At 39.5% G+C, this 13,861-nt stretch overlaps 1 protein-coding gene across 1 annotated transcript in view; it reads left to right on the forward strand.

The window, feature by feature from the left end:
- Nucleotides 1-8,230, forward strand: part of PAPSS1 (3'-phosphoadenosine 5'-phosphosulfate synthase 1) — a 98,453-nt gene extending 90,223 nt beyond the window's left edge. The window contains exon 12 of the mRNA XM_074342710.1: nucleotides 7,511-8,230. Coding sequence (XP_074198811.1) covers nucleotides 7,511-7,649 — 139 coding nt within the window. The 3' untranslated portion in view covers nucleotides 7,650-8,230. The remainder of the gene's footprint in view (nucleotides 1-7,510) is intronic.
- The last annotated feature ends 5,631 nt before the right edge of the window (nucleotides 8,231-13,861 follow it).

Here is a 13,861-nt window from a genome sequence, read left to right on the forward strand (position 1 = left end):
CTCCGTAGAGTGCAGGCTGTCTCACTCAGAACAGAGAGCAGCCACAAGGCTTGAGGCTCGGTGCTGCTAATTTTATGGGCTGAGAAACTTCATAAGCTAACAAGTGGGAGGATTATTTCAACTACTTTGGGGAAGGGGGTGAGATTCCCAGGAACTGGGCCACCACCCACCCTTTGACCTTTTATGGTCAGCCTTAAAACTGTCCTGGTGCCTGTGGGAGTGCCATTTAGCATGCTGTTGTATTTCAGTGAGCATATATTGAAGCTCAACGTCTGTTGGGAGTTGATTCTTTTACCATCTTCTTGCTAACTGCTGTGTCATTCTTTTAATGGTTTTGCCCTACCCGCTTCCCTCTGTCTCATTCATAGAATTTACATTCTGGAGAAGACAGACAGGCAGTAATCCACTAACAACACAGTTAATTAAAGGTGGCATGTGCTTTGCCAGAAAACATGTGGAGAGCTCCACTAACACTTTTCTGACTAGTCAGAGTCTGGATTATCAGGGATGGGTTCCTGGAGCAAGTGACATTTGGGCTGAGCTCCAGAAGATAAGTAGGCATTCCCTTGGTAAAGAAGGAGTTAATAGCATTCTGGACAAAGGGATAAGCACAGGCAAAGGTACTAAGGTGAGAAGACTCAGAGGGTTTGGGAAGAAGGCCAGGGTGGACTGGAAAAGCGTGAAAGGAGGATGAAGACATACGGACTAGATAAGGCAGTTCCTTAAAAGGTACAAACTGGAATAGATTTTAAAAGGATAGTGTTGTTACAGTAAACATTAGATACTAGGAAGTTCAGATTTTTAGTAATTAGGTAAGTGGGATTATATAGATTGATTTTCCCAAGAAATTAACAAAAAATTCTAATGAAAGGAAACATTTTCTTAAGAGTATTGTGGCACTGGTAAGAACTATAAGGCTAAACTATTAAGTAAAGACTAGGACTTCAGGTAAGCTGAGTGTTGAAGTTGCTTTTGTCCTGCGGGACTTAGCAAACTTGAGTACTAATTTCTGTGATCCTGACCTAGATGGGGAGTCCAGCTGGAGACACTCCCATTAAGCTGAGGCTCCGTCCCACCTTAAGTGTTAAGGGAAAACCTGAAGTGAGCTCACTCCCCTTCCTCAGGGGACTGAGCAGACCACTGAGTTTTAGGCTCAGAAGCTCAGAACTGTTCAAATGGGCCAAACTCTTATTACCTGGGTTCTATCAAAATGAAAGTAATAAATAATCAAAAAGCCCTCAAGCCATGAAATTAGTTTTTGGTGGTTCTTAACTGGGCATGCCTCTAAATATTCAGCAGAAGCAAATATAGACTCTCTCTGGAGCATTATTTCTTTGTCCAAGGCCGCAACTTATTCCCATAATTATACAAGCTTGATGAATAGTTTAAGTCAAAAATGATAAAGTAGACAAGGAAACAAAGCACTAAAGCAAGAAAAAAAAATAATAAAAGTAAACTACAGTTAGCAGAATAGACCTGCAGAGACATCACATACTAGAATTACCTAGACATGGATTACAAAGTAACTACACTTGCAGTGTTTATTAAAACAAAGACAAGCTTGAAACTACATGGCTCATAAGTATAGAAATGACCTAGCAGGATAGAAAAGAGCAAGATGGGAAGGGAGGTCAGTGTGAAGGTGTGCGTTAGTGCAGGCCAGAGTTAATGAAATGGTAGTTTAGGTTTTAGGTAGGTTGTCACAGGGGCATTGGAAGAAAAGAAGCAAGTGACATTTGGACTAAGCTCCAAAAGATGAGTAGGCGTTCCCTGGAAATGTGTTATTTGACTGAATGATAGGAGCTGTTCTCCAGCTTTTATTTATAAGACTTTTGAGGGGAGGAAAACATGATGAATTAAGGATTTTTGTAAATTAAATTAGCTCAAAATAATTAACATTTTTATGTATTTCAGTTGATGTTTGGTTTGGAAATAGAAAATGTTAAATTTGTCATGTATGATGCCAACCAGTGCTTTTTGGTTCTGAGAAAGAAAGCCATAAATAACTGTTTATCTAGTTTTGAAGAGATGACTTGTGTTTGAAGAGAATTCTTAGTGTTTTAGTGTATATTTATATATGAATTTCTTTTGAGTTAGAGAATAGTTAATTAGCCCCAAAGTACTTCATTAGATTCACTTATAAGTTAGTACCATTATTTTTTGTTCTGTGAGAGAAATTCCCTTTTGCTTCTCTGATGGCTTATCATCTAGTTAACATTTTTTGGTTAAAGCTGGTCTAATTGAATATGAACCATCGAAAGATACACTCAAAGGCCCACCTCCTGACCCCGGCTTCTTGTCTATTTGAACAGCTTGTGCTGGTGGCTCTGATGGCCACATCTGTGGACTGAGAGACGGCACATGGTTTTAAAGATTTAAAATCTTCAACAAGTGGCCACGAGTCATTGTACTTAGGAGTTAGTCAAGATGCTGGCCACATGTAGTTAGTGTGTCTCACATGGGATAAGATGCTGGTCCCACATGGTCTGCTAAATGGTGTGCTTTTTCTGTCCCTGCGTTCTAACCCTTCCCCATCCCCTTTGGGATTTTTTGTTTTTTGGGGAGTTTTGTTGGCTTTTTTTTAAAAGAAGAGGCATTCTGTCAGCTGTGGATTATAAGAATCTGTGACCAAGTGGTTTCAAAAAGGAAGAAAACAGACTTGTGTTTCTTTTTTCTGGTGCCATAGGGATTGGTTAACGAGTGTTACTAGATGGCCTAACTAGACTTGCTTTGTAGTGAAAGCCTCAGGTCCTTTATTTAGTAGCCTTTCCTGCTTCTGGCAGATTCTTGATTACTCACAGGTAATGTTCAGAGCTAGTTTTAGATCATTCCTGGAATGCCTTGGTTTTTACCTAATTTAATTTTTTTCTGTGCAATGCTGGCCATTTAAAGATGTAACTGTGAGTAGATTACAGATAGCGGCTCTTCTTTGCACCTGACGTATGATAAAAAGTAAAATCCTCATGTGACAGAAGTACAAGCATGAGGCTGAGGAAAGTAAATATGTTTTCCGTAGCCAGGGTGGAGTGGAACCACCACCATGTGGAAGCAGAAACTCCCATTTCAAGTGATGAAGAAATGCTTGTGGCATGTGGGGCAGATGGAGTGTGAAATAGCGTCAGGAGAAGAGGTACCCAGGGACCTGAGTTTTAAAGTGCAATTTCAAAAGGAATGCAAGCAAACTTCTGGATTTCAGACAGTTTGGCATTCTGGGGAAAAGAAAGGACTTTAATGGGTCTGGCTTTTTTCCTTTAATCAAAAAGTCAGGGCAGAATCATCCAGCAAGCTGTTCCCTCACTTCTGTCTCATTGCCATCGAGAACAAATCTACTGTATGCACATGACACAGGGTTTCCTTTTTTGAAGTCAAAATTTAAAATTGACATTACCAAAGAGATGTAGGGTCATAATTTTCATCAATGAGACTTATTTAGGGAATTGATAAATGAACATCTTAAGGAACTAAAACAGTTAATGTCTTGGCAATTGATTCTCAGCTGAACTAACCAGGTTTCCATCAGGTTGAGTGAGGGTTTTTTAGATACAACTGGAATGATCTGGACCCCTTCACACCCTTGACTTCCTTTGCTAAGCCCTGCCCTGACGAGTAACTTCTCTGGCCTGGAGATAAAAGTCAGCTAACTGTGTTGATGCTTTCTGTTATCAATTCATTCCCATACAGGTTCTGTTTACCCTCAGGAGGCAACTTGACATCTTTATTGAGATGGTGAGGACCAGACCATCTTGGATTAACCATGTCATCTTTTTCTAACTCCAAGTCATCACTATTCTTCTCTTCATTCTGGACCCTCCTCCTTTTCTCTGTGCTCTTTCATTCCAGACTGACTTCCCCATCTTTCATTTCTCTCCTGGTTTCCTGGTTCCCTTTCCTGGCTTTCATCCTCCTTCCTTTTCTCATTCTTGCCACTTATTTTCTTCTGCCACACACTTGCTAAGACCTCCCTTTTCCTTAAAAACAAAAGCAAAAACAAAAACAACACATCTTTTCTCCACTCTGTATCTCTGCCATTTTACCACTCCTTCTCTTTCCTTCATCATCCACTAAAGCTCCTTGATTAAAGAAAATTTAAATTCTGATTTGTATATCCAAGTTTTTCTTTGTTTTTGTTTTTTCCCTCGTGGTCGTCTTTTAAGCCTCTGTGGCCTTAACGTTTTACTCTTTCCATGGCCTGCATGTAATCATCGTGGTTTTCTTCCTACTCCCTTGACAGATGCTTTTACTCTTGGTGAGTCTTCTTTCTTTGGAGAGCTCATCCATTTTCTCAAACTCAATTTTTAAAACTACGTTTCTAACCCTAACCTTTCCAGAATTTTTTTAGAAATCTCTTCTCAGAGTCTTGCTTTTTTCCTAGGCCTGTCTGACATGCAGTCAATTTCTTTGTCTTCCTTCAAGTTGTAGCCACTTACATGGGAGAAAGATGATAGCTTACGTCATTTGTCACCTCTGGTAACCCGCCCATCTGCCTGGGCCAGTTTATTATAGTGGGTCTGACTTTTCTTGCACTTTGAACAGGTGATAGAAGTGGGAGAGACTCCCTAGACTTAAACTACTTGAATGCGTCTTGCTTTGAAGCAATATCTGTTAACCTTTCCTTTTCATCAGTCATCTTTGAAAATGTGTACAGACATTTAAAAGATGTTTTACCTAAGAAGATGAGAGCTATTGAAATACTGAAATGAATGTATTTCTTCCTGTCTTTCTGGTGGTGCAGGGACTAGAAGAGCAGACAGGTGACTAGGGGAAGATGTCACATGCCTGAGTTGAAGAAGCAATGCCTTCTGCTTAATAGTAAGAGATGAGATTATAAAGCATTAACATTGATTTGCCTGTGGCTGATTAAATGAGTTACACTATTTTATATTCATATGTTGTGTGTATAGCATTGCAGGGTAGAACTCTTAGACATGTTTCAAAGGGGAGTAGGACATCCATTAAAGTCTGGGTACCTCACTGGGGAGTTGGAAAGGCCAGAATCAGGGCCAGCAGCAAATGTAAGAGGGAGAACTACTAGATCCAGGACCAAGAGTCACATTGATCTTCGAAAGTAACAGTAGCGGGCAGGCATAGGGACAGGCCAGATGCAAGAGGTGCGTGGAGATGGATGGTAATACAACCAAGCCCAAGGTTCAGAAGCCCAGTGAGCAGTCAGGTCATTGATCACACAGACAGTGAAAATTAGAAAAGGGGGAGAGGCCAGAAGCTGGTGTAAACTCTTGATCATAAGGAAATCACAGTACTTCTTTCTTGGTCAGGAGCTCAGTCCTATTGAGTGGATGACCCGAGAGCTCATCGATAGACTGAGTGAACCAAGCTAGGAACAAGTTAGGTGTGTGGGTTCCCTGGCTGAAGTGGAGGTGAGCGAGGTCAGAAAGAAACCAGATCTGAAGATGACTGTTGAAGAGATCACCAATGGTGGGTAAAAATCTCCAGTGGGAACAATCCAGATTTAGAGAAGAGGGGACATACAGGGAGCTCAGATTAACCACAGCAGTCAGAAGCCCTATCTCCTCCTTTTTTTTTTTTTTTTTTTTTGCCAGAGGATGAAGTGTGGTGACTTATTTAAGACTCTGAGTGGTCCTGTATTAAACTGATAGAATTTTTCTGTGTGTATGCCTTTCTGTGCTTTCATATTTCACCAAATACTTGTTGAGTTCCTAGTTAGAAATCTAATCAAGTACCTGATCAGTGGTCAGTATTTATTGAATGTGTGTTGTGTCCCCAGCACTGTTGAGGTATACTTGTGCTGCTGGGGTCTGTCATTTAGGGGTGAATTAGTGGCCATTATAACTCCCGTGGAGCCGGAATAGAGAAAGTCATGCTCTGTCCACATCCTGTTTACCTGCTCTCATCAGGGCAGTGTTCCAAATGATTGAAGTTTCAGATTAATTAAAGGTCATATTATTTAAAATTACTTAAAATCACCGTGGATAGAGATTTTAAAAGTAAGCTTTTATTGATAATAATTTGATATTTTAAATTTGATTTTGATATTGATCATTTAAATCATTGCAGAAAGCATCATGGACAAAATTAAAAGCACCTGTGATACCACTGCTTAGGAATAACCACCGTTAACATTTGGGTGCATTTCTTTATGGCCTTTTCCTCCACCCACCCCCTCATTTTAACAGAACTGCAATAGTATTCTATATACAGTTTGGGGCCCTGATTATTTCACTTCATTATGACATAATGAACATTTTATCCTATGCTGTAATTTATTTAGACCTTCGACTTTTAGATCATTTACATTTTACTGTCGAAAAACAACTTTCAGATAGCTGACTTTATGTATAGTATTTCCCTGCATCTCTCATTATTTCCTTTACACAGATTCCTAGAAGAGTGATTGTTAGTTAAAACATACCTGGCATACCTCTAGAAGCGAGGGCCACTTGGCAGTTTATGGTTTCACTTGATTCCCGGGTTAACTCTACAAATGTTGAAGTGGGAAAGGAACATATAGCCACTAACCAGGAATAAACAGGGCTTGTGATCTGGTGACCTGAGTGACCCAGAACTCTTACGGGTCCTGGTCTGCTATCTGGTTGGTTTCCTTGTTTGAGGGAAGGGGTTGAAATTACTAGTAGACAGTATGTGTCATAGCCACCAGTGCTCGGTGCTTAGTGGTCGAAGGGCCTGAGGGCTTCTGTGTGTTTTGTAGGTATGAGGATGAACAGAACACTACCTTTGTGTAATATCAGTGGAATAATATTAATTATTGCTACTTACTTGCTGCTATTGCTATTTTTAAAATTTCAGTTTTTGTTTTACTGTTCCAGCATGCATTTAGCCTCTCATATTCAAACTTCCTAAAAAGTTTCAATCTCTACTAGCTATATTAAATTTTTTGTTTTTTCAGGAAAAAAAAAATCCTATTCCTAAATGATTAGTTGCCAGGGGCTGAGAGGAGGGGGGGAGGGTGGGAAATGGGTATGGACATAAAAGGGCAACTCTGCGATCATTGTGGTTTTGGAACTGTTCTGATTCTTGACTGTGGTGGATACATGAACCTACACATGTGATAAAATTGTACAGAACTGAGTAAACACACAGAGAAATAAGTATGAGTAAAACTAGGAAATCTGAGTAAGGTTGATGGGTTGTTTCCTGGCTGATATCCTAATAGTAATATTATGCTGTAGTTTTGCAAAATGTTACTATTGGGAGACCCTGGGCAAAGGACATATGGGATCTTGCTGCATCATTTCTTACAGTTGTGTTTGAATTTGAATCTACAATGGTCTCAGTAAAAATTTCAGTTAAAAAGTATTTTTCCCACTTCTAAAAATAAGTAATTTTTGATAGCGTAGTGTTTTGCTCAATGACAAACTTGAAATCAGGTTGATATTCCTAAGTACCACGTTTCATCCAGATTTTTTTTCTTATTAAGCTTGTCTACCATGAACAGAGGAACAAATATTTTAAAAAATTTCACTATAACTGAGTTTTTTAAAATGTGAAATTCTCTTTTTTCTCTCCCTCTCAGCCATGAAGACTTTGAATTTATTTCAGGAACACGAATGCGCAAACTTGCCCGAGAAGGCCAGAAACCTCCTGAAGGCTTCATGGCTCCCAAGGCCTGGACCGTACTGGTGGAATACTACAAATCCCTGGAGAAAGCTTAAGCTGTCACCCCAGTCACTTCACTTCTGACATCTCGCTAAGTAACAAGAAGGGACCACGTACTTACTGTTGGTATTTCTTTGTGGTGGTGTCTGGACATGCTTCCTAAAAACAGGCCCTTTTCCTTAACTAGCATCAGTTTTGGTCTGCCTTATGAGTTCTGTTCTGAACCAGTGTAACACACTCCTGGTTTTAATGTATCTTTTCCACTTATTATAGTTAATATTCCTGCAATACAATTTTAAAACCTAGTCTTTTTGTATTCTATTTATGCTTCTGTCTGATGATTTTTTCAAGCTGTTATATTAGTTTGTAACCAGTAGTATACCCATCGAATCTCACTTTTGATCTCTTGCAAAAAGAAAAAAAAATCACTGAACAATAAACTTGGCTAGACCTTGTTTTGGGAATTTTACAAGACATCTGTAGCAATTAGATTTTTTTTCTACATTGAAAGTATAAACTGCTTTCTTTCTTCTTCCTATTAGCTATTGATCTCTCAGCTGTTACAAAGTATATTAATATCTGTGTAAACCATGAATGAACTTTCTTTATTCAATAAAATTAAACTTTTGGCTTCTTATGTATGTGAATTTTTAAAATTGTTTTGCTTACATGTACCTTATCCTTCTTGTGAAAAAGTTTCTGAGAGGAGGGAAAATACAGGCATCTTCCCTTACTGTAATCAAATATTCAGTTCTGAGCACTGTTTCATAGTGATATTTTAAGTGGGAAAATAATCATGCAGTCTCAATCCATCCGAAAATTCAACCCATTTCCTCAAATTTCTGTAACATTTAAAATACCTAAGATAGTGGTACCAGTGATAGAGACATGATAGAGGGAGGTAGGGGAATCCCAATTAGTTCATTTGCTGGGGTGGTGGGGGGAGTGGAAGCAACCTATCAAGTTTGCTTTTGCAGAATATCCTTAAGTAGAATATTCGAGTGGAGATGCTTATTTAGGATCTGGATATACAATTTTGGTTGAGATGCGCGCATTTTTTATTTGCAATTATAATTCCTATGATGAAATAATTTTGTATGATCTGGCCTTGAAAATCCAGCATTATGAAGAGATAGCAGATTATGCATGGAGATAGTGGATAGTCACTATCCACTAAGGCAAATGGTAATAAAATAGAATTAGGAGAAGAAATAGAAGGAAAAAAGATTTTTAAATAAAAACAGGTCATTGAGGGACTCCATTAGTGAGAAAGTTGATAGGTAGAAAAAGATGGAGAATATGTAGATATTTTCTAGTGGATTGATTTATTCACTAGTGGATACTGAATGGAAATACTCATGAGTAGGTTACGTAAAAAGTATATGGATGGATATGTTGATGGGAAAAATTAGAGCTGATGGTTGATACTACTTTTTTAGTTCCATATTAGCTAGACCTTTTTTGGGGAGAACTCCTTTATGTAAATCCACAAAGGTTGAAGGGCACCATAGATTATCCCTCTCCAGCCACAAACAGCTAAGGTGTGACTCAGCAACTAATTCAGGAACTCCCACCTCAAGTGCTGAAAATGTAGGAAGTGATGTAAAGATGTAGGGACAGAATGAATCTTGGTTTCACGGTGGCAGTGACAGAGTTGAGATTCTGGGGGCAGTGAGTATCCAGTGGAGGTGGCGCCTATGGCACCGGGGTCTCCTGTGCAGAAGTAGTATCTTATCTCGAATATTCCAGTGGTGTGGCCTTGGCTGAGGCCTCTGCAACCTCCTTTTGTTCCTGACCGTTTTCTAAGCCTCACTCTTGCATTTTCCATCAGTGCTGTAACATACCCAACAGCTTTCCCATATATTCCTTTGCTGCCTAAATTATCTGAAGTTTGAATTGTTTGCCAAGAACCCTGATCATAACAGGTGGCGTGTGAAAAAAAATGTCTACTTCACATTAAAATCTTAATACTGCTAAATTCAAGGTGATTTTTACTATTAGCTTATTTTAAAAGTTAAAAGTAGAGAAAATTTTTTTTTAATACTTGACACTCAGAAGACTTACTCTTTTAAAGTTACAAAAATTTACTCATAAAATCGAGATGAGAACATGAAGAGCAGAAATCAAGGTTAACATCATTAGGGTGAAATGTGGTCTGAAAAGTAACTGTGTTCTATCATGTGGTTATCCTTTCTAAGTCGCACCGTGCCCCCTCACCTCCAACCCACCGGAGAGGGACATGATTCCAGGCCGCTGTACTCTTGGAATTGGCCACCCTCTCTGTGTTCCAGAGTGATGGAAAAGAAAAGCACCTAATGATTTCTTCCAGTCCATGGGTTAGTATGTGTGTCTTTAATCTACAAATATGATATATGCAGGAATTTTATATTTTTCCTCTCCAGTTCATAAAAATGAGCTCAAGCCAATATTTAAAACCTTCAACCCTTACACCAAACCTCTCCTGCCAAGTGGTCTTGGAAATCTCAATGCCATTTTTATCTATCCATCAGCTGGAAAGGTGAATGGAAAAATAATTTTCTTTAAAGGAAGGAGGGAAAAGAAGTGCAATCATCTTGGCAGAAATATAATGTTTTAAATCTGTCAATTCTCTTTTCCACTCTGATAATCAAGACCACATATTTGAATTTCACTTCCATCCAAGAGGGGAACAATTATGTCATCTCTTGAAAGTTTACATTTAAATACTTTATCAGGAAAAATTCGGAAGTCATGCTTCCCACATATGGTATATTTTTATTAGCACATATGTATCCAGGGGTGAGTTGGCTCACGATGTGACGAAGCATTTGCCCACTGGGCTGCTTTTACGTGTGGGCTACATTTCTTGCAGGGCCCATAAGCCTCTTTGTATTTCTGCGGATTTCACGTCCTCCACGCAGTCTTGTCCTGAATGTAATTATATGTCAAGTTGTGCAAAACACATTCTGCCCACTTAACTCCCAGTCAGTCTTTTCAGGACTGAGGTAAAAGCTGGCCTCCCTCAAGATTGTATACTTGAGAACTATGATTGAGCAGAGGGGGGTGTTAAGATTGAACTCTCTTTTTCCTGACCCCCTGTTTCACCAGATTCCTGAGGAAAATGGAACCAGAGTTTAGGGCCTAGATTTGAGGAACTGACATTGGAAACATGGAAAATTCCATCATGGACCTTTATCACCCTGACCTGTACCAGTTCTGAATATCTAAAATGATCTGCCTTTGTTAAGAATAGGAAAACATCACCACTGAAATGGATTAGGAGACCGACTCCCTCTCTGCTTGCCTTCTAGCAGCTCTGGCTTGTCTTTGAGAAATGTTCGTCCTCTCCAAGAGCATAACCACTTCTGTTGCCCAAAAGAAAGTAAGTGTCTGCTAAAAGCAAACATTCTGGGATGTTGCCACATGATCAGGCCTCTAAGAAAAAACAGCCAAGTCGAAGGGGATACTGACATGTGCCTGGTTCACCGCCTGGCTTCCTGGAGCCTGCACTAAATGACTTTGAACTTCAGTGTGTGTCTCATGCTATTTTGTGTGGCCTAGAGGCACATATTTATGTTCTACATGGGTGCAGGTATAGCAATTTGACTTTTGGTATGTTGTGGGCAATTCCAGTGGGCTGGCTATTCACTGGCATCTGTTAGAGAATTTTGAGTAAAAAATAAGTTAAAGGTTTAGTTACCCAGGAGATGTTTTGACTTAAGCAGAGGCACAAGCTTAAAAGAGAGTATAGTTTTGTGGTTAAGCATTCAGGCTCTGAAGGCAAACTGGACCAGATCTTTGCTGGTTGTGTGCAAAAGTGAACGTTCTCATGGGAACCCTAGCTTCTGTGCCCTGACCACATGCACGACATTCTGTCAGCACTACACATTTGGTGTTCCTGCTGATAAACCAGACCTTTCCATCACCAACCATTGTGAATCTGTAATTGCCTGAGCAGTCATTTCTTCCAGTAATGGGAACTAAACATTTGTAAATACAAATAATTAGATATGCAGAGAATAAACATATAGATTTTTAATAAGCAATAATTCCAATAGTGGTTCTTTCACTTTTACACTTACAGTGACTGTCCAGGCAATTACAGATTCATCAGATTCCGTGAGAACATTCACTTTTGCATTTCCTGACTTTACGTTTTAATTTGTATCCTGTACATTATAGTAACATTTTTCTTTGCATTTAGTTTCCTTTTAAAAAATGAGAATAAAGGAAAAAATTTAATGTCCTAATCTCTCAGGGAAACCACTACATAGCCCATAATAGCTGCATTGGGGGTTCTTAAGTTTTTATATTTTTAAATCTTTGGAGCAATAGGAAAGGGATTTGGTTTGTTTTATTCACATCTCAAAGTTTGCATAAAATATTTTCTTTTACTGCCAGAAATAAACAAAAGAGAACAAAGAACCTCAAGAAAAAAATATAGCTTAGAGACAAACTTGAAAACTCAGTTTTGAGTTATTAAAATATATTAAATGGAAACGTTTAAAAGGCAGTCTTTTTAGAAAAGGGTCTGGAGTGATGACGTCGTTTATGGTGATGACTCTGAAAGAGGGCACAGGTGATGTGGTAAAAAGTCAAGAGCTCTGTTTACAGGAGAGTTTGGGGTATTATGTTAAATGAGATTTTTAAAAAATGTGGAAGTACCTGTTCCCAGGACTTTCTATATAGCAGGTATTCAACGTATGTTTGTTTCCTCCCCTTGGAGGTACGCTCTAGGTGCTGTCTAGTCTTCCTTCCATTTCCTTAGACAGGATCCTGATTGTGTTGATGTAGGCAGTGTGCCCAGCCCTAAGGGGATGGGTGATGCGGTGCTGGACATCCTGTTCCCAGCCTTCCCAGCCTCCCTCGTAGCTGTCATTGGCCATGGGACCAACTTGGGCCAAGGAGACCTAAGAGGAATTCTCTTGGGGTGGGGACTTGGCTTTTCTTACAAAAGAGAGAGGATACAGCTAGCCATATGGCATTTCCTTTTTCTCTGTCTGGTAGGCAGACTTAAAAATGCTTCCTTGGCAAGCTCTGTACCAAGATGTGATGCATGGTATTTAGCAATTTCTGTTGCATTTGAAAAAAGTTTAAAGAAATGTTTTTCAAGTTGTGGCCTTGACCCAATTGTTAAAGTCACCTGGGTTGCTATCTCTGGTTTGAAGCCAGGATGTTCTTTGTGTCACACATCCTAAAGTTTGGTATCTGGTAGTGTAAAGTCTGAGGTAGATAGTTCTTTTGAATTGGTTTGTTTAAAAAGTTGTAATGTGTTTTGATTTGGATATGCATTCCAATTAAAGACTTTAATAAGCTTTGGACTTGCCTATCAGCTCAGAAAGGGAGGTTTATGGAGAAGTTATTGTTTAGACCCACTTAGTAAAGCTCTGCTCCTTTGAACATTTCAAGAAATACTCAAGTTGAGAATTTGCAGCTAGAGACAGAGGTGGAACAGGATGGTCCTCTCTTGGACTAGGGCTTTGATAAGTCTTTCCTCCTTTGCTAAGAGGTTAAAACTTATTTGCTCTCCCATAAACTATTGCCAGGGATTCCTGAAATACGAAGGGCCCCATATAATCTCTTTTAGAAACAGAACAAGACCACTGCTAACAATAACAATTATTTTTAAATATTTTTCCCCCTAGAGCCTAGGTTACCTCTTCAGGTGTTTGCAATTTGCTTTGTTCGAGACTCCATCCAGGAAATGACAAAACAGTCCCTAGATAGCCCAGTCTCCTTAGTTGAAAGTCTTATAATCAATCACACGGTATTTTAACTTCTAAGAAGGAAAAGTTTACAGGCATTATGAGGTTTCTGTAGACATCTCCATGTCCCCCTGAGTTGATCCTGCCTTAGGAGACCCTCCAACACCAGGCAGCTGGGCCGATGTGGCCCCCTGCAGTGTGAGGCTTCCTGCTGCCCTTTCTCCTGAGGTTTTGGGGACTTGACACAGGCATTTTTCCCTTTGTGGCCAAGCCAGTTTCCCATTGTCTCAGTACCTCCTCCTCTTTTTCTCCAAGGCCATCCTACCACACTGGAAAGGTTTCTAACAAGAGAAGAAAGAACACTTTTGTCTCAGAAAAATGCTTAGCACCAAAGGCCTCTAGGCAAGCTTTTCAATGTTTACAGTTTTGGTTTTTTTTTTTTTTTCAAGTGTTCTTAATACTCTGAGGAATGCGAAGCAACCTTCTCACACCTCATGCAGTCTGGGAATCTTCTTCCCAGGAGAGACATCTCCCTGCCACTTCAGCTGCCAAGAACCCCTTGTGGCAGATCCCCACTGCCCAGT

The sequence above is a fragment of the Camelus bactrianus genome, chromosome 2, assembly GCF_048773025.1.
Source record: "Camelus bactrianus isolate YW-2024 breed Bactrian camel chromosome 2, ASM4877302v1, whole genome shotgun sequence".
NCBI lineage: Eukaryota > Metazoa > Chordata > Mammalia > Artiodactyla > Camelidae > Camelus > Camelus bactrianus.